Source organism: Paroedura picta, chromosome 13 (genome assembly GCF_049243985.1).
Source record: "Paroedura picta isolate Pp20150507F chromosome 13, Ppicta_v3.0, whole genome shotgun sequence".
Taxonomy (NCBI): Eukaryota; Metazoa; Chordata; class Lepidosauria; order Squamata; family Gekkonidae; genus Paroedura; species Paroedura picta.
In genome coordinates this window covers 7,559,453-7,581,248 of record NC_135381.1, presented here as the reverse complement: position 1 = coordinate 7,581,248, position 21,796 = coordinate 7,559,453, and the positions used below count along the sequence as shown (strand labels likewise).

The 21,796-nt window shown below is 46.3% G+C and overlaps 1 protein-coding gene across 2 annotated transcripts in view; it reads left to right on the top strand.

The window, feature by feature from the left end:
* LOC143822687 (uncharacterized) overlaps positions 1–21,494 on the top strand; it is a 29,628-nt gene extending 8,134 nt beyond the window's left edge. Inside the window, exons 2-7 of one of the 2 annotated variants that reach the window (XM_077308124.1) lie at positions 8,724–9,718; positions 12,779–12,830; positions 12,953–13,055; positions 15,111–15,274; positions 18,081–18,326; positions 19,164–21,494. In XM_077308124.1, the coding sequence (XP_077164239.1) occupies positions 8,724–9,718; positions 12,779–12,830; positions 12,953–13,055; positions 15,111–15,274; positions 18,081–18,326; positions 19,164–19,916 (2,313 nt within the window). In that variant the 3' untranslated portion in view covers positions 19,917–21,494. The remainder of the gene's footprint in view (positions 1–8,723; positions 9,719–12,778; positions 12,831–12,952; positions 13,056–15,110; positions 15,275–18,080; positions 18,327–19,163) is intronic. The other variant, XM_077308123.1, reaches the window with a different exon arrangement.
* The last annotated feature ends 302 nt before the right edge of the window (positions 21,495–21,796 follow it).

Genomic DNA, 21,796 nt, shown 5'->3' with positions numbered 1-21,796 from the left:
AGGAGACAGAAAATTGGGACAATGCAAATGCAGAAGGGCAGCGTACTTAAAATAGGGGAAAAGAAAGGCTGTAGATACGGGTTCAAATCGACCCCGGCAAGATTTACGTTTGGAAAAAGTAAGTGCAGAATCAGCCCAGAACAGAGGCTGCCGCTCTTAACCACTACATGAAGCTGGCTCATAGGCAAAGTGGTTCTACTGTCAGGGAATCCAAAGTTTTGCTGTCTGCTACTATCTCCACTGTGACTGAAAGTGATTGGGCAGTGATGCTGTAAATCTCATCAAAAGGAAAGCAATATCCCCCCCCCCCACTCCAGTACTGTCCCTGGATTACTTAGTGCTCAGAAAAGTGGACCATTTACCAGGATTAATAGGGAGAGAAGTAGGAGGGGGGGGGGCGAGTGTCCAAGAAAAATCTTGAAGGCATTTGGAGAGATCTAGACTCTGACTAAACTGGGTATGTGCACATGGAACGTTTTTGATTCCATATGGTGTTTTACAGCCCAGACGCCTGACATGTGGCATATCCTAGGGCCTGCATAAAAGGAGAACGTCTTTGAACCATGGAAAAACAAAGCCCCGTTTTAAGCTGTTTTCATCTTTCTCTGGGACAGAGAGAGGGAAGACCAGGATCAGATTTGCCTTTGAAAAACTACCAAGTGTCACACAGGGGTTATGAGGCTTGAAAGAGACTTGCCAGCGCAGTGTAGTTCCCCCCTTCAGAGGTTTGTCTGGTTTGAACGGTTTTATTTAACTTTCTGGAGGAAAGAGTTGCAGCGTGAATCGAAGGTGAAATGTTCCCTTTGTTTGGCAGAAGAAACAATCAATAGCTTGCCCTGTTCACCTGTATTCCTTCCTGTTTGCTGGACAGCTTTACTCTTGTCCTAGAATTCTTGATTTGCAGGAGGAAAGGCTCCTGGACCACTTTCCAAATTCACTTATATGGCCGGCTGCCAAATTTGATTCCTTCCCCTCCCCTTGCCTCAGTACCACCAGGCTTAAGGTTGGGGGCCCAAAATAGCAGCCACCAATAAATACTGGCCTTACCCACTGGGAGAAACAAAGACCAACTCCTAATTGCCTGGGGGCGATTAAATTTAGATTAATAATATTTTTAACCTATTTCGTGTGGTGTTTTTATGAATGCTGTAACCTGCCCTGAGCAATTCTGAAAGGGCAGGTTAAAAAAACAATTATTTCGTATTATTATCCTCTTCTTCCTCGCCTTCTTCTTCATATTAGTGTATTTGAAGCAGTTGTAGCTCTACACTACTTGAGACAATTCTCCACGTAGCTGTCATGGCTGTGTGGCAGCGGAGAACCACCATTTTGCCTCCTGCCGCTGGAGGGCTTTCTGGGGTTTATTTTATTTATTATGAGATTAGAATAAAGTTCGAATGTATAAATACTCCCTTTCAAATTCCTTGTTGCTTTCATATGCTGTCCTTGTGACCCCTGAAATTTTGTCAACATAGCCTGATTCATACTATACAAAGTTCACATCCCCATCCCCGCATGGCTTTTGTACAGGTAAGTTCTGGGAGTATCCTGCCGGAAACTGGTTGCCTAGGCCTAATTTGGAGTGTGATGCTCAAGGAGAAGGAGTTTTCTTCATTGGAAACAGTCCCATTTCACTTATTGGAAGGGGATCAAGTTGGACCTCTGAAGAGGACAATGGGGTGGATCCAACGCTACCCCAAGTAGCTTTCCGTCAGAAGAAGAGCCATGTACATTGGCGGAAGTCTCGTTTGACTGGACTAACCTTTGACTTTTACCCAATAGAGAGGGAGAACAGGGATAGGATCTACCATATTAGTTCGTGGTTCATAGAGCAGATGGTCCTTCATAGAATCATAGAGTTGGAAGGGGCCATACAGGCCACCTAGTCCAACCCCCTGCTCAACGCAGGATCAGCCCTTCAAGCACTGACTATTTAGTACTGGTATGATGATGGTTCAAGCACCATCAGACATGCCTCCCTTCCCTTGTTGCCTCGTCTCAGTGTTGTCTCCTCTGGCCATCGGGGACATCAATCTGTATAACCATTAGGGGAGGGCTGGCCAAACTGTGGGTCCCCGGACACCCATGGACTACAATTACCATGAGCCCCTGCTGGCAGGGGCTCATGGTAATTGTAGTCCATGGATGGTTGGAGACCCACAGTTTGGCCTCCCCCTGCAGTGCGGCCTTCAGGGCTTGACTGCAACCACGCTGTAATTATAGGCGTCTTGCTGCACCGTTTTAATTATTAAATACAGAGTTGGAAAACCGGTTGCTAATGCCTAATGGCCACGAAAGCCTCTTAATATCATATACAACAGCTAACCTCAGGTTTTGCCATTTCTGACAGCCTGACGGCCGAACAAAAGTGACCCTGCATTTTATATTTCTCTTCCCTTCTCAAATCCTGATTTTTCAGAAGCCTTAAAACCATCGGCTCCTACGTCTCTGCTTCCTCCCTAAACTTTCCCCCCTACAAACTTTAACAAATATATTTATTTTAAATATTATACTCTGCCTTTGGACCAGTCCCAAGTCCTTGTGCTTGTTGTCGTCGCTAGTTGCGAAGTCGTGTCCGACCCGTCGCGACCCCATGGGCAATGATCCTCCAGGCCTTCCTGTCCTCTCCCATTCCGCGGAGTCCATTGAAGCTCGCACCGTACTCGTGCTAGAGAATTGCAAATCTGATTCCCCCCGCCTTCAATTCAGCCCCGGCATACACACCTAATGCAATTCTGTCAAGCGGCTCAAAGGAATAGTTTCCTAGACTTAGCCACACAGCAGCTGTGAACGGCACAGGATCATTAGGGACTGCTTTGGCAAAGGATACCTGTTGATGCCTCTTTCCTGGCCAGGTGGCAGCCCAACTATCTACCCAGAGTAGCTGAGGTGTAAAAGAAGAGTGAGAGTGGCAGGATACCATCTGTTGTCTCCTCAAGAGGTTCACAGCTGTGGCGTGTTTAGGCTTCAACAGGGGGCATAATTATAGCATGAGCTCACCCTTCTACCACATGCTCTGTGCTCTTCCTGAAACCGTCTTGGGGAGACTCACCAAATAAATATCGACTCTCGGGAGACCACTCGGAAGAACAAGAAAAGCACTCCAGCCTTTGTACAGTGGCTCCCCCCCCTCCACATGCGCCCGCACAATCTGCTTCTTATTTCGGTCTTGAACAATTTCAACATCTTGTCCAGCGTGCGAGCGAAGTCTGCTTTGCAGACTCTTCGATTGCTATTTCTATGGCGCCCCATGTTGGAATCAACAACAAAAAACAGGAGAGCGTTGCGTGAGCAATTTCATGCTATAATGCCCTATACCGCAAGCCAAAGAGAGTTGGGTCAAAATCGCAGCAAGATCTTCCATTTTGTAGAAAGACGTACGGGCGTAAAGTGCTGTCAAATCGCTGCTGACTTACAGCAATCACAGCCCTGAGCCGCTAGGAAGGGCAGTATAAGAATAACAACAACAATAGATTCAAATGAGTAGCTGTGTTGGTCTGAAGTAGCACAATAAAATCAGAGTCCCGTAGCACCTTTAAGACTAACAAAGATTTATTCAAGGTGTGAGCTTTCAAGTGCAAGCACTCGACGTCTGACGAAGAGGACCACCAATGTCCACGAAGGAAATTCAGTCCTTTTGTCATTTCTGGGAGTGCTTTTTTGCATCTTTCAGATTGCATTTTAAATGTTTTAAGTTGTAAACTGTCTTGAATGCCTTGGTAGAAAAAAAAAACAGTGCATAAATGCAGAACAGAAATCAGTAAGTCCCAGAAAAGAAGATCAACTGAGTCAGTTTAGATGTTATGTTCTGGATCCTCCACACCGCTATGCCCTTCTCTCTCTTATTATGCACCCAAATTCCTGCCTTCTTTCCCAGTAATCCAAAATTTGTCAGTAAATGCAAACTGGGCAATAGTGCATGGCATGTCCTTTCAGGAACACAGAACTGTCTTTCTTCCCTAGGGTTACCATCTTCCAGATGGCTCGATAAATCTTACCGTTAACAGAGGAATTTCTATATTCCTACCAGAGGTTAACATTAGGCACGAAGAGAAGTTCTTGCCCTCAGTCTTTAATGTCACTAGACTAGATTCCCCCAAAAGTCAAGTAGAGCACAAAGTCTCTGTTCTGTTTCCAGTCTCTGTTTCTGTTTGAATGTTTTGGTCTCATGCAATTACTACAAAGCTGAAGAAGTTTCACAATGAAATTAGACACTACCTAGGAAGCTAGTCTGATGACATTAAAGACTCGGAAGACAAGAACTTCTCTTCATGTTAACCTCTAGTTGGAACATAGGAATTCTTCTGTTGAGCTGAAAAAGTTTCATAATGGAACTAGACTACCTGGGAATCTAATCTGATGATATTAAAGACTCTGAAGACAGGAACTTCTCTTCATGCTTCATGTTAACCTCTAGTAGGAACATAAGAATTTCTCTGATAGCAGTAAGATTTATTGAGTCACACTTCCACCACCCCTGCTTGTAATCATCCTTCCATGTGTATTTCCACCTTGCTATCTTAACCTCCAAATGGTGGCTGGAGGTCTCCTTGGATTACAATTGATCTTGAGGTGACAAAGATGGCATTTTTAGAAGGCAGACTCTGTGGCATTATACCCCAGTGAAGTCCCTTCCATTTGCCTAATTCTGCCATCCCCAGGCTCCACTCCCAAAATCTCCAGGTATTTCTTTACCTGGAACTGGTACCCTTATTAAGCTGCTTGGAAATTAAAGGTATCTGCAGTCCCAAACAAAACATAGAATGCTATTTTGTTCTGAGTTAGCCTAAAAGCCGAGCTCTGCTTTGTTCTCTTGCCTAAAAATCACGATTCCAAATGGGGATTATACCATGGTTTAGGATCCTGAGCGACAGGCAAAAGAAAAAGTCAGAGTTTGATGGCAATGCAGAAGAATTCCAGCTTGAAGACTTCCAAGGCTCCTTCGCCAAATGATCAGCCATAGACTCTGCCCAGTTTGCATTGAATGGCAAATTATGAATGGTACAACTGGGGCAACAAACCCCAATGAAGAGGTAGGCCCTTTGTGGGGAGTTTGGAAATCTCCCCCCCACACACACACACACACACAACACCAAGCCCCCTTGCATCCCCAAAACGTTAGTTGTCAAGTATTTGGCTCTGCTTCATTGAATTTTTGTAATCTTATACATCCAGAACAAATTGAGGCACTTAAAATGATATTGTTTTCCGAGACAAATCCAGAGCATATGGGATTGCTCTGCCTGTAATGCCAGATCTCTGATGGCTGTTCTTAATTTTTTTAAAAAAAAAAAAACCTTGTCACCAGGCGATGAGCATTGCATGTGGGAACAGCCATGAGTGTTACATCCACCAGCAAAGCTTCTGGGACCGTTCCAACCAGAGAGAGCCTCTCCACATATGTTTTCAAAATGCAGGTCAGGAAAGGAAACACTGGAGGTGGCCTCAAGCTACCTTCATCAAAATTCTGTAACAGGCTCCCTAGACCTCACATCTGGGTCTGATTGACAAAACGCAGCCGCCATAACAGGTCAGTCGAATCCGTTGGAATCGGTTTTTCCTCAAAGCTTTTCTGTCGTCGATTGTAAATGAATCCCTCCTGTCTTTTCTCCAGAGAAACTCTCTTTTGGGTTTTAGAACATCAAAAAGAAGAAGAAAGGAAGGAAGGAAGAAAGAACAGGAAGCTTTCAGATCTGCCCTTCATTTCCTTCCTCTTTGTCTAGTCAATTTGCCGGTCGCCTCAGCCTTTCTAGCTATAATGAATAAATTATTGACTGCTGAGGTGACCTTTCGGATATATTTTTTGTGAGAAAAGAGCAGTGTTCGTTGGCTCTTTCACTCCCTCTCCTGTCATGGCAGGTCTACATTTGCTACGGCCAAACCACCCTCCAGCAGAATATCAAACGAATATAACGGGCAACTGGGTAGACTTTCTGCTTTTGCCCGGGCAAAGGTTTAGTTGTGTTGTTTTTAAAAACGTGTTTTAGAACACTGCATTGGAGGTTGGACACTCTGGCGGTCCAGATGTCCATCTAATCCAGCATCCTGTTGCACAGTGTGTCTTGCCCAGCAAAGCGTGTCTTACATACTTCTCTTCAAAAACTATACTAATATTGTATGTTTATGTCTTCTTGTATTCCTCCAAAGGTAGTGCTGCTAACCCCCAGAAAGAGCCAAGAGATCTCCAGGAATTACAAAAGATCTCCAGTCTACAGAGATAATTTTCCCTGGAGAAATTGCTGCCTTGGAGGGTGGACTTTATGCTGAGGTCCCTCTCCAAACTCTGCCCTGCCCAGGCTCTTCCCCCAGATCTCCAGTTATTTCACAATCCGGAGCTACCCACATGACCTGGAAGTGACATCATCGTATTAGGGCAATGGTTTGGTAGCTCTATGGTAGAAGCCAAATTTATCATAGAGTTTTTGCCCAAATACCAGACCGTTGCCCTGACATCCTGGACGTGATGATGTCACTTCCAGATCACATGGGCAGAGATGTGGACAGGTCGCTGTATGTTGAATTGGCCTCCCTGCATCTCCCAGTAATTCTGCCCATTACCTGGCAACCTTAACTGGGGGGGCCAAGAAGCAGGGCAGAGAGGCCATGATGGAATTGGAGAGTGGATCCCATTAGGAGTTCATTATTATTATTATTATTATTATTATTATTATTATTATTATTATTATTATTATTATTTGGATTTATTTCCCGCCACTCCCCGCAGGCTCGTGGCGGTTCACAACAGTCCTATCCTCATTAAAATACCCATTAAAAGACTTTAAAAACCATACCAGGCCCAGAGAAATAATCCTTGGGCTTTGGTCATAAACTGCTTCTGGGTGTGTGGGAGAGAGAAAGGCCGAGAGAGAGAGAGAGATTTTTCTTAAATAATTTATGTCGTTGTTCAAAGACTTTAATTTCCGTCAGCCAAAGAGGGGCTGCTGGGGCGAAGGAATCTAGAGTATTTTGACATCTGTGCCTACACACAGGCTCTGCGAGATCTCTCTGTTGTCCTGCCAAGATCCATTTTTTGTGTTTAAACAGACTAAAAATGACTTAATCCTTGTTAGTGTTTAAAATAAATCCCCTTTCCTCCCCAATTAATGCCAGTGAGTGAATGGTGCCCACCTAAGGTCGAGGGAGCTTTGTAAATTTATAACTGTTCTCTTTGCGAAGCCTGGTTGGGAAGAGAGGTGGGAATTACCTTTCACAAACTAAGGCAAGAGTTATATCGATGGTTTTGGAACGATTTATTATCCCCTGCGATCCAAGCTTTGCTATTGACCGGAAAGTAAGCATATCGGCCACCCTGAAATGAAGCTAGTTCTCTCTCTTTGCAGAAATATTTCCATCCACTCAGACTAGCAAATTCTAGACAAGTCGGCTATTCACAGTGGTTGAAATGCCAGTCAAGGACAGGGAGACTTGGGTTCTGATTCTTGCTCTGCCGTGACACTTATTGGATTATGTTGGGCGCTGGGTCCGTGGGAGACGCAGAGGTGAGGCCTCAGGCGTGAAAGGGGGAGCTAGGCATCCTGGTTCTCCCAGCTGCAGCCCTGTGCTACAACCATGTGGTGGCAGTGTGTGTTCCCACAGAGTGTCAATTTTGCCACCTTCTGGAGTTCCAAATAGAACCGTGGTTCCTCTGGAGGTCAAAACTGAATAGAAAAGAATCCACAAGCTGCATAATACAATTCCTTTTCCAAATCCAATTGTCTTTGTTAATTTATTTAATGCACCACTAAGCGGAAGTAGCCAAGAAGTAACCAAAATGAGTTTCCAGGTACAATACCTGTTTTCAAAGGGAAACCTTCCTCAGTGGTTACCTCCTCAGTAACGGTGAAAATTTACTATTGTTTGGCTCATGTATGGTTATTGCTACAGTTTTATAGGTATCACATTGGCATAGAGCTCTCCATGTAAAGTGGTCATTTCAAATTTGCCAATGTGATACCTATAGAATTGTGGCAATAATCATACATGAGCCAAACAATTGTAGACTTTCACTGAAACCACACAATACCACCTTTCTGCAAAATAACACCCCTATAAGCCCCCCGCTGTGCGGAATCCGCCTTAAAGGGGGAAAGAGAGAATAGTATGGAAATAAGAAGTGAGGGAGAGGGAGGGAGGGAGAGGGAAAAAGGGGAAGGGGAGGCCCAACTGGATTTTAGGCTGCCATGGAATTCTGACATGGACTGTACCAGTCCAGACTGAGGTTAGGAAAAATCAGGTTTTTAATGCTCATCCATATCAAAACTCCCAGCAAATCAAAATTAGCCGGTCAGGGAGAAATGTGGTCGTTCTGCCCTTTTGCATGCTGTGCTAATTTTCCACTTGAAGGGAATTGTTAGTGGTGGAGAACTTTGAAAAACAGAATCCCCCACCTGTAATCTGAAGCACCGCCAGGCGTTCTACCACCTCAGCACTGTGCCACGTAATTACCTCTTATTCTGCTGCATGTCTAGTCCGGGCCTAAGATTTCTAATGGATGGAGTTATGCTTTAAGGAATATGGCTGTGTGCCAGCAAGCCATGGTTCAAAACCTTGGACAGTAATTTTGACAGTAGCAAAGGATGTGAACAAACTGTTGACCAGAAATGTGTTGTAGACAGGTGAGGGGAACACCTGGAAATGCATAAATTGGTTGTGTGAAAGAAGTTATACAATGCTTTAATTCGAAGAAACTGAGGCCTGGTTTTGTTGTTCTGTTTGTATTTCAGGTCTATTATTCTTGTGGCGCAGAGTTCAACTCATTGGAAAGGGGTCTTATTTTATCACCTGGCTTCCCAAACAGTTACTCGTCAGGCATGCACTGCATCTGGCAGTTTTTCATTCCGGCTCGTACGTACCTGACGCTCGAAATTTTTGACTTTGACGTCTTCGAAAGCACAAGCAAGAACCAAAATGACTGGGATAGTTTCCTTCCTCCTCCTCCTCCCCCGTCTCCTTCGAAGAATACAAATAAGGAGGTTGCTCCTACAGAGGAAAACCTGGGCTTTCCCACGTCATTCCCTCCTAAGGGACCCTTTCTTCAGGAGTCTCACATCATGGGTTCCGATAGTCTCCTTGATAGGTCTCCGGAGACGGCCTCTCCAAAACATGAGTCCAAACCATTCCAGCAAACAGAAGAATCCAAAGAGTTGGTCAGTACTCAGCCTAATGGACAATCTTTAATGGAAGGCGACAATCTTACTTTGCTAGGGCAAAACAGGGCTGGGCAAGAGGGCAATGAAGACCCAAAGAATAAAATCTTGCTTGTGCACCTCACTGCTAGAGAGAAAAGAGAGGATGGTGAAGGCCAGAATAAGCACTTAAAGGAGGTATCTTCTGGAGGAGAGATGACCCTTTCAGAAACGGCGTTGCCAACAGACACGCCCTCTACCCAACAGTCTTCAGCTGACGTGTGTCCCCATGATGTCTTGTATGTCACTGACCTCATAACTTTTTCTTCCCGCTTCTGTGGCACAAATTCACCGTTGAACAAGGACATGGCTTTTGGGTCTTCTCTGAAGATGGTGGAGGTCATTGTGGAGCTGATCACGACCACCGATCGTGGGCGAGGCTTTGCGATGCTGTTCGAGTACAAGAATGATACAGAATCTGTTGCCATGAGTGATTCGACGGAAGGGAGAGAGAATATCATGATGCTGGTCATCGTGACAGGGATTCTTTTCTTTGCGCTTGTTTTGTTGTCCACACTCTGTATTGCTTGCAGGTTGGTACTGTCGTTGTCCATTAATTGGTTTTCCTGGACAACTCTTTGATGTGTCTGCTTTTGGCCTAGGATAGGCAGCTCTGGAAGGTGACTGCTATGGTGTCATCTCTCTGCTGAGCTTCCTCCCTTCTCTAGAACTCCACTATATATCTCTGAGAATTTCCCAACATGGAGTTGGTAACCCCAGGCCAACCATTGAGAAACCCTTGAAACATTCTTCAAGCTTTGAGAAATCCCAGAAATGGTGGAATCATGCAGAATATGGTTGGGAAGCAGAGCTGTGTACATGCCTACCTGGGGCCCCTTGCCTCTCCCCCCTCCAGGGTCATTATTGGCCATTCAGGGGGAGGTTGACATGATCATATATGGTCATATCACTTGATAAACGTTTAACAATTTTTTAAAAAAATATATAAGAAATTAACTCCCACCCATTCAGGAAACCTTTCCAGTGCTGTCAAGAAACCTGCCCTAGGCCTAAGTTAAGGGAAATGTTTACAGTCTCATTCTTCCAATCCTTTGCAGAACTTTATGTATCTTGCCAAACCTTAGCTACCAGATAAGTGGTAATTCTAGCCCGTAAATCCTATCAGAGTCTATGATATCACACCACGGTTTAGAAATCACTTAACAATAATCTCTCAGTGTGCTGAATGATTGAGTGGGCCGGATGCATGCTTCTCTTGAGGATAATCATCTGGCAAATCATTTTCTCCTCAGTGTGAAAGAAACCAGATGTACACAGACTCCTTGAAGAAAAAGAAAATGTTGCCCATCCAATATAGTCTCCCATTTCTAGGAGCCTGATTGGAAGTGCATGTGGGGCCAGTTTGGATTGGGGTCACAGAGCACAATGGAGAGGGGGCTTAAACTGTCTTCCCTAAAACCATTCCCTGGAGCAGGGGTAGTCAACCTGTGGTCCTCCAGATGTTCATGGACTACAATTCCCATGAGCTCCTGCCAGCAAACGCTCTTTTTAATTGCACGGACAATCGGGTGACAGAGCCTTAACATTTGCTTAGAAAGTGGGACTGAGGGCTAGTGCAGCTTCCTTTACAGGCAACCCTGAAATCCTTTCGACCAAGCCGTGCACATATGGGAAGCTTCCCCCTCCTTTGCATTTGGACTCCCAATATATGAGCAGTGAGAGGGAAAACTGACAGGGTAAACCTTTAAGCTGTAATAGCTGTAATTAGTCATCCCCCCCCCCCCCCCGGCCAATTGACTCTGTACTCACATCCTTTCTAATCTGTTTTCTCAATGCGATGTCCCAAATTAGCTGACCCAGAAGAGGGCAGCCTTTGGTCCACCAAAGGAGCTAATGACCTTGGAATCATCCTGGATTTGTCCTGCCATCCTCCTTCCACTCTTCAGGCCTGTCCTTGGAAGCCCGGAGCAAGTCAGAACATGTCTTGGCCACCCTCTGCCTACCTCGCTCCTCTTCCTATTGTTGTATTTTTAAAAATAAATAAATAAATAAATAAATAAATCAATCAATCTGCCGCTGCCTGGCTAAAAGTAGCAGCTCTCCCACACCCCACGAGCAGCCAAATGGCGCAGGCCAGATTTTGGCGCCTCACATCCCTTCTAACTAATGGGGGGTCACCGGTGGTGGGATAATTGTCCAGTGTCTGCCCAGGCCTCGTTCCCTTCAGCTGCAGAGGGTTCGCTGGGGAAACTCCAAGCTTTTGCCACACTGTCGTCTTTGTTTACTGGTTTGGGAGAGGAATGAAAGCTTCGGTTGTTGGTTGGCCAATAATTCTAATTCCTTTTGGCCAGAAGGCTGGGCCTGAGTCAGCGGAGGGAGTTATTTCCCCCCTCCTCTTTCCCAAGCCCCCAAGAACAAGAGGCTTGTCTACCTTGTTAGTTTTAATCGGGCCCAGCAAAGCTGGGAGGGAAACTGTAAAAACGCCAAACGGAATGTCTGACCTGCCAAGGGGTTCTTTCTGACTGCATCACTCACTCCTGTGTATTGACAACCTTCCCGCCACTATAAGAGGGGGATCCTGGCCTCCCCCCTGCACCCGTCACAGAAATTGTTAAGATTTATTGGGCAGCTATATATGCCATCCTTACAGAATCTTGCTTGATGCAGCTTGGTATGTTTTTAACTGGCTGGGGAGGAGCAGCCAAAAAAATGCGACTGAGTTCCATTGAAAGGGTCCTTGGATCCTGAGTTAACCTGTGCCTCAAATAAGTCTTCGGAAGTGCATCTTCGGAAAACACTTTCATTGCATTGACTCAAAGTCATAGCGAACGACAGACACAAAAACCGTAAAAGCCCGGCACAAAGTTACATTACCAGCAATAATAGATAAACCACTAATGCAGTAGGTTTTAAAAGCAGGTTAGATTGAGTCGTGGAGATTAAGTCCAGCAATATCTACTAGCCATGGTGACAAAAGGTGAACATTCATGTGCAGAAATAGCAAGGGACACCAGTGCTAGGGGGTAATGCAGGGATTCTCAGCTAGGCGTCCGGGGGATCCTGGGGTTATGCGAGAGCTCCAAAGGGGTTCCGTGGCCTTTCCCAGAAGTTTGGATGGCCGTTGACATCACTAGACATTCCTGGAGCCCACTTCCCCTGTTGCTCTACAGGCCTCATCTCGTTCTCCACAATGACAGCAAATGATTGATTGATTGATTGATTGATTGATTGATTGATTGATTGATTGATTGACTGGCTTCCGCATCTTACTTCCGTGCCTACTTTCCTGTCACCCCTTCCGGGTGTCCCTGAAGCCTGAAAAATATTTTAGGGGTTTCTCCACAGAAGGTTAAAAAAGGCTGGGTAACCTCATGTCAGGAAAGGCCTTGGCCTCTGCACCCTGTTTGTTAGCCCGCCAGGATAACTGGTTAGCTACTATATGAAAAAGGATGCTAAGCCTAACAAACCACTGCGGACCGATCCATCAGGGCTCTTTTTAAATTAAAAAAAAATGTACAACGAGTTTCCTTTGCCTCTTTAAAAACGCATCAAGTCTCGACTCCCACAGAGGAGTTGTTAAAATTTTACACTGACTTGTTTTTTTCCCTTCCTCTCGCCTCTTTCTCCCTCAGACAGCAGCTGTGCCCCAAAAGGAATTCTCTGGATGTGCGTTGTGACCAGGAGGTTAGTGCTGGATAGTCTGTAACCTTTGCTGATTTGCGTAGGTTCGTGTGTTTCTCTCTCTCTTTTGGATTCTTGTTCCTGGCTACCTGAATCTGTTGACGGGGTCATGTTTTGAGTTGTAGAACGGGATCCAGAATGCCGGCATTGATATCAATGAGCTCCGCTTGGTCATGCCAAGCCAAGAGAACGAAAACAACAACCACTCTGTTGGGGGAAACGCAGCCGGTAAGCAGCGGACGTCGGCCTTTAACCGTTACCCCCTACCCCACCCCCTGGCCCCGAGATGCTGGAGATGATTTCTGCATGTGTTGAAACTTGGACTTTGAGATTTTACAAAGAGGCCTTTACTCTTCTAGCTGTTAGTAGAGTAAATTTGTTTTCTTTGGCAGCCCAGTGCTGCCAACAGAAACAGACATACCCAGGTTAGCAGGTCAACTGTTCGAGTTAATCCGGTCATGGAGATGATCTTTAGCGCATCCATGAGTGGCCATGCACGCCTGCCATTTTCTCACTGCTGTATCTGTAAAGGGTGAATGTTTGCAGCATTGGATTCATGTTTGTTTTTATGTTGGCCGTGCTGTCCTTGTTTTTCCCCCTTATTGCTCTGGGGATTTTCATACTTTATCTTGGTTGAGGGATTAAAGGAGCGGATCCTAAGCAGGCCTCCTCAGAAGCGAGGCCGATTTGATTCAGCAGGTAGGGGTGCCAACCTCCAGGTGGGGACTGGATAGTTCCTGGAATCACGGCAGATCTTTAGATGGTGGAGAACAGTTCTCCTGGAGAAAATGGCTGCTTTGGAGGGTGAAATCCATGGCGTTGTGCTCGGAGTTCCCCAGACTTTGCCCTCTCAAGGCTCCACACCCAAATCTCCACAAATTTCCCAACCTGGAGTTGGGAATCCTGTGCAATGGAACATACTCCCCGGAAAGTGTTTGTTGGATTGTGGCCTTCCTCGCTACCAGTTGTCAGTGTAAAACTTCAGTTTCACGGCTGGAACTTCCCTACCTACAGACCCGTTTAATTGGGGTTTCCGTACTTTCCGAAAATCACAATAACAACTGGCACTGGATGTTGGCAAAATTTGATTTAGATTTAGATTTAGATTTAGATTTAGATTTAGATTTAGATTTAGATTTAGATTTAGATTTAGATTTAGATTTAGATTTAGATTTAGATTTAGATTTAGATTTAGATTTAGATACCGCCACTCTCAAATGTTTCGCGGAGGTTTACAAAAATTCATAAGTACAATAAAATCCCGTAAAAACCCATTAAAACGTAATTAAAACACAATATCGCGATGGCAGATAATAAATATATAACCCACTCCTCTGCCCCCATTCAGCAAAGGTCTAAACAAATCCCCCCTCCCCACAAAACTCTGACTGAAGTTGGCAAATCTGGGTTGGGAAATATTTGGAGATTTTGGGAGTAGAGCCTGGGAAGGGGCAGGGCCTTTGTGGGGTATAATGTCGTGTAATCCAGCATCCAAAGCAGCCCTTTTCTTCAGGGGAAATGATCTCTGCCACCTGGAGTCCAGCTCCAATTCTGGGTGATTTCCAGGCCCTACCGGGAGTTTGGCAGCCTTACTTTTGACCCAATTCAATGTTGCAGAGCTTTCGGTGTATGTGTGTACGTTTTTTAAAAATCATGTAGTATACATTTTCCTGGACTGTATCACTTCAGAGAATCGAAGGACACTTCTCCCACCCATTACGACAGGGGAGAGGAAAGGTGATTGTAAGCCGCTTTGAGACTCCTTCTGGTAGAGAAAAGCGCCATATAAGAACCTCCTCTTCTTCTTCACAGGGTTTCACAAAACCCTGGCTAAAAAAACCTGGTGTGTGTGTGTGGGGGGGGGGAGGGGATAGTCCATCCTGGAGTCTTCCACTGACATTTTGAAACGATGTAGTCCTGGAACAATCTTAACACCTAGGGTTGGTTTTGGGGTTTTTTGGGCCATCAAGTCATGGCTGACTAATGGAGTTCACGTGAGGCTTTCAAGCAAGAGATATTCAGCCATTGGGTGCCTCCCTGTCACCACCCGGTATTCCTTGCTGGGCTCCCTTCAAATATTGACCAGGGCCATCCCTCTTTAGCTTCCAAGATCTTTTAGGACTGGGTTAGTTCTGGCCACCCAGATCAAGGCACCTTTTAGTCAAGGGCATTGCTGACAACATCTAGGGGAAATTGTTCTAGTCAGATTTTGCGCTATATCGAAGTCTCCCTCCACTCCTCACTTTTCTGGCAATAAGCAAAATGTTTCCGAATGTTTTCCAGTCACTTCCTGCGACGGCAGCAGCGAACGTTCCCCGCCGCAAACCGACCCAGATGGGCCCTCGTCCATGTCGGCAGCGACCACGGAGTCTGGAAGCGATGAAGTGTTCATCATTTCTGCCGGCCCTGGAGCGGGTGGCTTGAGTTTTACTTCTTACAGAATCCAGGTAGAGGAGACCAACGTGTGCTTAGTGCAGGGGTAATCAAACTGCGGCCCTCCAGATGTCCATGGACTACAATTCCCAGGAGCCCCTGCCAGCGAATGCTGGCAGGGGCTCCTGGGAATTGTAGTCCATGGACATCTGGAGGGCCGCAGTTTGATTACCCCTGGCTTAGTGTATGAATGGTTTCAGTCAGATTTCTCTTTTGCTGCTTTTTTATTTTTTCTACAAATGTTATTTTATTAGACATTTGTACTTGCATAGGGTTGTCAGGTCCACCCTGAGGACCAGTGGGGAATGGGAGGGGCAAGGTTGCTAGAACCAGGTTGAGAAACTCTTGGAGATTTGGGGGCGGCACCTGGAGAGAGGGACCTCAATGGAGTACAAAGCTATAGAGCCACCTGGAACATCCATTTTCTCCAGGTGAACTGATCTCTGCCTTCTGGAGATAAGTTGTAATTCTGGAGAATCATCAGGTGCCATCTTAAGGCTGGCATCCCTAGTGTTCGCAAACCTCATTTTCTCTCCCTTCCTCAATTTTATCCTCAGAACTATTTTACTGTTAATCGTCCTGCAGGGGGTTGGATTAAATGGCCCTGGAGATCCCTTCCAATTCTATGATTCTAAGTCGGTTGTGCTAAGGTCACCCAGCCAGATTCCATGGCAAAATGGGGATTTGAATCTGGTGCCCCAGAACCTAGTCTGACATCCTAAACCAGAGGTCCCCCAAATGAAGAAGAAGAGCTGGTTCTTATATGCCACTTTCTCTACCAGGAGTCTCAAAGTGGCTTACAATTGCCTTCCCTTTCCTCTCCCCACAACAGACACCCTGTGAGGGCAGTGGGGCTGAGAGAGCCCTGATATTACTGAAGAAGAAGAAAAGTTGGTTCTTATATGCCACTTTTTTCTACCCGAAGGAGTTCTTCAGGCGATCTGCTTCCGTTTAATTATGTGGACCAGAACCCCATGCAAAGTCTGGACGAATTTAAGCATGCCATTCTTCACCATGTATATCAGTGACCTCCAGACTTATCCAAAAATGTCCCGGTGGCAGAGTTTTTAATAAAGACATTGCTCCCAGTCCAGAAATAGGTCAGCCCCGAGCAAATAATGAGTTGTTTTCGACTAGGTAGCTGTAGGGGTGTTTTTGGCAGGATCCAGAACATTACTCCGATGTTTATGGAGGTGTGAAATGTTGAGCTTTGACAGTAAACAAAGATCCCAGGCTCACCCTCGCTTGAAGTGCTTGTCTAGACAACGTGAAACTGTAAGCGGATTTGCAAAAAAGATTATCTAAATCCTTTTACTGAGAAGCTCCAGGCCTCCTAGGGAGACTGAATCTGAGCTCTGGGAAGGGAAGGAGGCTTTTTAAAAAAGATATATCTAGCAGGAAACCTGATCCATTGCTAGTGAGGTTGAGGGGAGTCTCCCACAAGTCGGTTTTGCCATCCTTTGCTTTTGACTGTGGGGGCACCGCGGAAATCTTTTTCAGGCTTCGAGGTACAGGAAGTGATGTCAGCTGGCCATACCTCCCTGCTGTGCTCCCCCGGAAGTGATAGGAGCCTTGGCTGCCAAAGGTTTCTGTAACCATTGCCCCTCCCCTTCCCATCCACCCCAGGCCCATCATTGGCCACTTTGGGAGGGGGCAGGCCAACCTATTCAAATAAGGGTAGAATTTTCAAAAATAAAATAAATAAACAGGCATAGAGTAGGAGGGCTGTGCCCAGCTGCCATTCTGAAAAACCCCACAATGCTGTACTGTTGAGGTGCCTTCGTGGTACTGTATGGCAGGGGTAGTCAACCTGTGGTCCTCCAGATGCTCATGGACTACAATTCCATGGCAGCGGCACAGGGGAATTGTAGTCCATGAACATCTGGACGACCACAGGTTGACTACCCCTGCCGTATGGTACCTTGGTAGGGAAACCTTGTTTTAGAGATTGTTCATGTGAGCAGATAGTTCTAAAACATACGATGCAGTTTCTCTTCATCTGTCCATGCATCCGTTTTTAGAAGACAGAGAATATAGGGAGTGCACAGAAAAGGAAATAATATTATATAGAAGAGTTAGTTTTTATATGCCTCTTTTCTCTACCAGAAGGAGTCTCAAAACAGATTATAATTGCCTTCCCTTTCTTCTCCCCACAACAGACACCCTGTGAGGGAGGTGAGGAATATAAAAATCAACTCTTACAATCACAGAGTTGAAAGGGTCTTCTTCTTCATAATTATATAGCATAGACAAAGAATAAAGACATATTTCTTCTCAACACCCCCTTCATTACATTAAATAATTTTTGAAACACTGTCCATAAGGTGCAATAAAAATTATGTTTACTGGGATACATTTATATTCAGCATTTTGCATTTTGAATTTTGTAACCAATTGATTTCTCAAATATGTTATTTGTTTGACCATTACTGCATGATGTATTGCTTGCTTTTGTAATTTCTGCAATATTATTTTTGACCAATGGGAAATCTAAAGAAAACACAGAAGGAGAAAGATAATTCTGTATCAGAAAACATAAAATATTTCTCCCCAGGAGAAGACTATATTGAAAGTGATCCTTGCAACCCGGGCCCATTCCGCAAGTGTAGGATAATGCACTTTCAGTGTACTTTTGCAGCTGGATTTCCCTGTGTAGAACAGGAAAATCTACTTCTAAAGTGCATTGAAACTGCATTAACTAATGTGTGCAGAATGGGCCCCGATTGAACGAAGGCACCATGCGACCCCTGCTGTATTTTCATTTTGCAAATAAAGCTAAACGATAATTTAAATGATAACACATCATGATGTTCCCCTTAGGACAAGAGCCTAAAGAGAAGCATCACAAGTCCCGGCTCTGTTTCTGACTGGCGGACGACGGATCAACCCGACCGGGGTGCAGGCGCTACGGAGAAAAGGCTGGCTCAGACCGAGAGCCACTGCCCCAGACAGCGGACGTGGAGCGCACGAGCATTTCAGGATTTGCTGGCTCCCTTACCTCAGCTACAGAAGAAATGGTGCAGCTGGACAACCAACAGCCCATTCACAAAACTGGTGAACAGTGGTGTAAGTGTTTCTGGGAGGTCTAAGGGTGTTCCATAAAGGGAGCCTGCTGCAAATTTGCTAGAGTTTGGCCCTGATGGTGAGAGAAAGCTTGGTGTCGTGGTTAAGAGCGGCGGCCTCTAATCTGGAAAAACTGGGTTTGATTCCCTGCTCCTTTACATGTAGCCAGCTGGGTCACCTTGGGCTCATCACAGCCCTGATAGTGTTGTTCTGACCGAGCAGTAATATCAGGGCTCTCTCAGCCCCACCTATCTCACAGGGTGTCTGTGGTGGGGAGAAGAAGAAGAGTTGGTTTTCATACCCTGCTTTTTACTTCCTGAAGTGGCTTATAATTGCCTTCCTTTCCTCTCCCCACAACAGACACCCTGTGAGGGAGGTGAGGCTGAGAGAGCCCTGATATTACTGAAGAAGAAGAGTTGGTTCTTAAATGCCACTTTTCTTTCCCCGAAGGAGTCTCAAAGTGGCTTACATTCACCTTCCCATTCCTCTCCCCACAACAGACATCCTGTGAGGGAGGTGAGGCTGAGAGAGCCCTGATATTAAGAAGAAGAGTCGGTTCTTATATGCCGCTTTTCTCTCCCCGAAGGAGTCTCAAAGCAGCTTACGTTCGCCTTCCCTTTCCTCTCCCCACAACAGACACCCTGTGAGGGAGGTGGGGCTGAGGGAGTTCTGACAGGACTGGGGGTGACTTGCCCAGTTCTCTTGAGGCTGTAGGAAAGGAAACGAAGTAGGACATGCAAGCAAATGATATAAAAGAACCCCCATTTCATTACACGTGCCCCGAGAAACTTCGGCCTGCCTTTCGCGATCACTTTTTAATGCTATGATTGTTCCTGCCAGGGTTTCTCTACATCTGCAAGACATCCAACTGCAGCTGCAAGGAAAATCACATCCGCGGCAGAGATCGAGGGCTTGTCGGAGATGGCTTACTCAGACTCGTCGGCCAGCACCGCATCCTACCCGTTGACTCATTCGGCACAAAAGCAGCGCAAGCTGAGCAGCTGCAACTTGAAGAGATCCCGGTTTGGAAACCCATATTTCGGATTCTTGACAAGCTCTCCCGACTATAACCGTCCGAGGACATCTGATCCCACCAAGCCTTCGAATGTCAGGTCTCCAAGCAATGGCCAAAGCCAGGGACTGAAAGAGCCTCTGGAAGGCGCCATCCAACTCAGAAGCAACGGTTCGAAATCCAAGGAGCTCTCCTCGGAAATGGACAAACCCAAAGCCGTCTTTGTGATTTCCGAAGAAGGGGACGACCAGCAGCCGCTGGTTTTAGCCGAGCACGTCCATCCATGTGCGGATGCTTTACCCGAGCCAAATGCTGTCGTGCACAATCTGGAGGGGAGGGCCGTGATGGACAAGCAGCCGGTGGGCACCGCTGCGCAAGGACAAGGTTTTGCCGAGTCTCCCCGCACCAGGACAGAATTCGATCTTTGGGGGGAGTACCCCGGCTTGTACAAAGACCCCTCCAAGGGCTGCAAAGCGTATAAGGAACAGAACAACTACAGGCCGGTTACGGAACCCAAAGACGCTCCTCAGACATTCGATGCCTTAGCTGCTCACACATTGTGCCAGGCTTCGGTTCAATAACTCTTCCAAACGCAGTATCCAAACTGACAGGGAATGTTTCGAACTTGCACAAACTGGAAGCAATAAAGACAATAATGTGGGTTTTGTTGGCTTTTCGACAATCGACGGAAGCCGCTCTGCGCATCAAGGTTGGAAGGAGGTTTAGGCAGCCGGGACTCTTGTGATGGCCATTGATCATTGGAATGCGTGGGCCCTTTCACATGACCATTTGTCCTACTGAGCGACGGGGGGCGAGATCTGCTGCGTACAGATTTATACGTCAGATTTATACGTCAGAACTCCAAAAGGCCACTCAGCTGGCTCCTGTGATGAAGAATCCAGGCTTTCTTACAGTGGGGTTTGGACCCAGGTGGTACCACCTCTTCGAATGGCCCTAGCAGGAAGACCGTGGTCAGGGCTGCCGGCAGAAGGGCTCGTCTTGATTTTTAACACAGTACTTTGCGACGGATCAACCAAATTCTCTCCCTCTTGGGGGACACTCGCACAATTCCGTAAACGGAGGTGGTGACGGACAGAATGTAAAGATGTGTGTAAAGGGGAAAAGAAGTAACGGGGAAAGGAAGCATCGAAGGGTTGGAGGCTATTACAAATACAAAGGAGGCATAATCCCTGGTTGATCTTCATAGCATAGAGACGTAGAGTAGGTGAGAGTTTACAGACCGCATTTACGCTGCTATGAGTGACCGGGTTTTCTTGGAGTAGAGGACCTCCCTGTAAAGAAATGAGTTCCTTTCACTGTCTGGGGGGCATTTCCCACGGCTTAAAAATAGCACAATGGTTGCTGATTGAAAACGCTACTAATTTGCCATAACGCACGACGTCGTAAACAATCTGCAACAATCCTGAAACCGACCCGCAAAAAGCGCTTCGTTGTAGCGCTTCTAGGGGAATCCAGAAAACTGGATTCACCCTCCGGATAGCGATACACTCCTGCAACCAATCTGCAACAGTAGCGCTAAAGACCTGTGCGTTACCATTGTTGCGGGTTCTTCAAAGTCCCTCCTCCCGAGCCTGTCCTCCAAACTTCCGGCGAACTGTTCGCCATTTTTTTTTTCTCCGAGCGAGCGGGGATCTACGAGGCAACGGGACAGCGACTGGCTTTCAAGCACGATCACTTTCGGAAATTCTGCCCGGACACCACAAGAGTTTTTCACAAGCACAGTGGCACACACCGTCACGTTCCCAAAATTTGCCCAAAGCTTAAAACCCCGTCTACCATCGGCCAGTCCTAGCGGAGTCAACGTACAGGGAGCATTTTAAAAAATTTTCCTCTGAGCGTGCCAACGAACATTCGCCGCTCGCAGTCTCCTGCTTAGCTTAGAGGGGTTCAATAGACGTGATTCGTGGTGATTTCATGAGGGGCGGCTTATGTGTAGTGGGTCTTTGTGTGGTTCCCAGTGCGTGCTTGTGCTTGGGTGCGGACAACCCCTTCCATTGGCGGCTAGACCTCCGGCAAGCGGAGTTGCCGTCCCCCGTTCATTTTAAAAAATTTTCCTCTGAGCGTGCCAACGAACGGTCGCCGCTCGCAGTCTCCTGCTTAGCTTACAGGGGTTCAATAGACATGATTCGAGGTGATATCATGAGGGGCGGCTTATGTGTAGTGGGTCTTTGTGTGGTTCCCGGTGCGTGCTTGTGCTTGGGTGCGGACAACCCCTTCCATTGGCGGCTAGACCTCCGGCAAGCGGAGTCGCCGTCCCCCGTTCATTTTAAAAAACATTCCTCTGAGCGTGCCAACGAACGTACGCCAGTTACATGTCATGTTTGGTTGATTTATGCTGTGGCTGGTGAATATTATTGGGGAACTGCCGAGTACTGCCGCACTTGCTCTCGGTTGAACACCGGCATGCGTTTGTGTAATGGCGGACATTTTCCTAAAATGG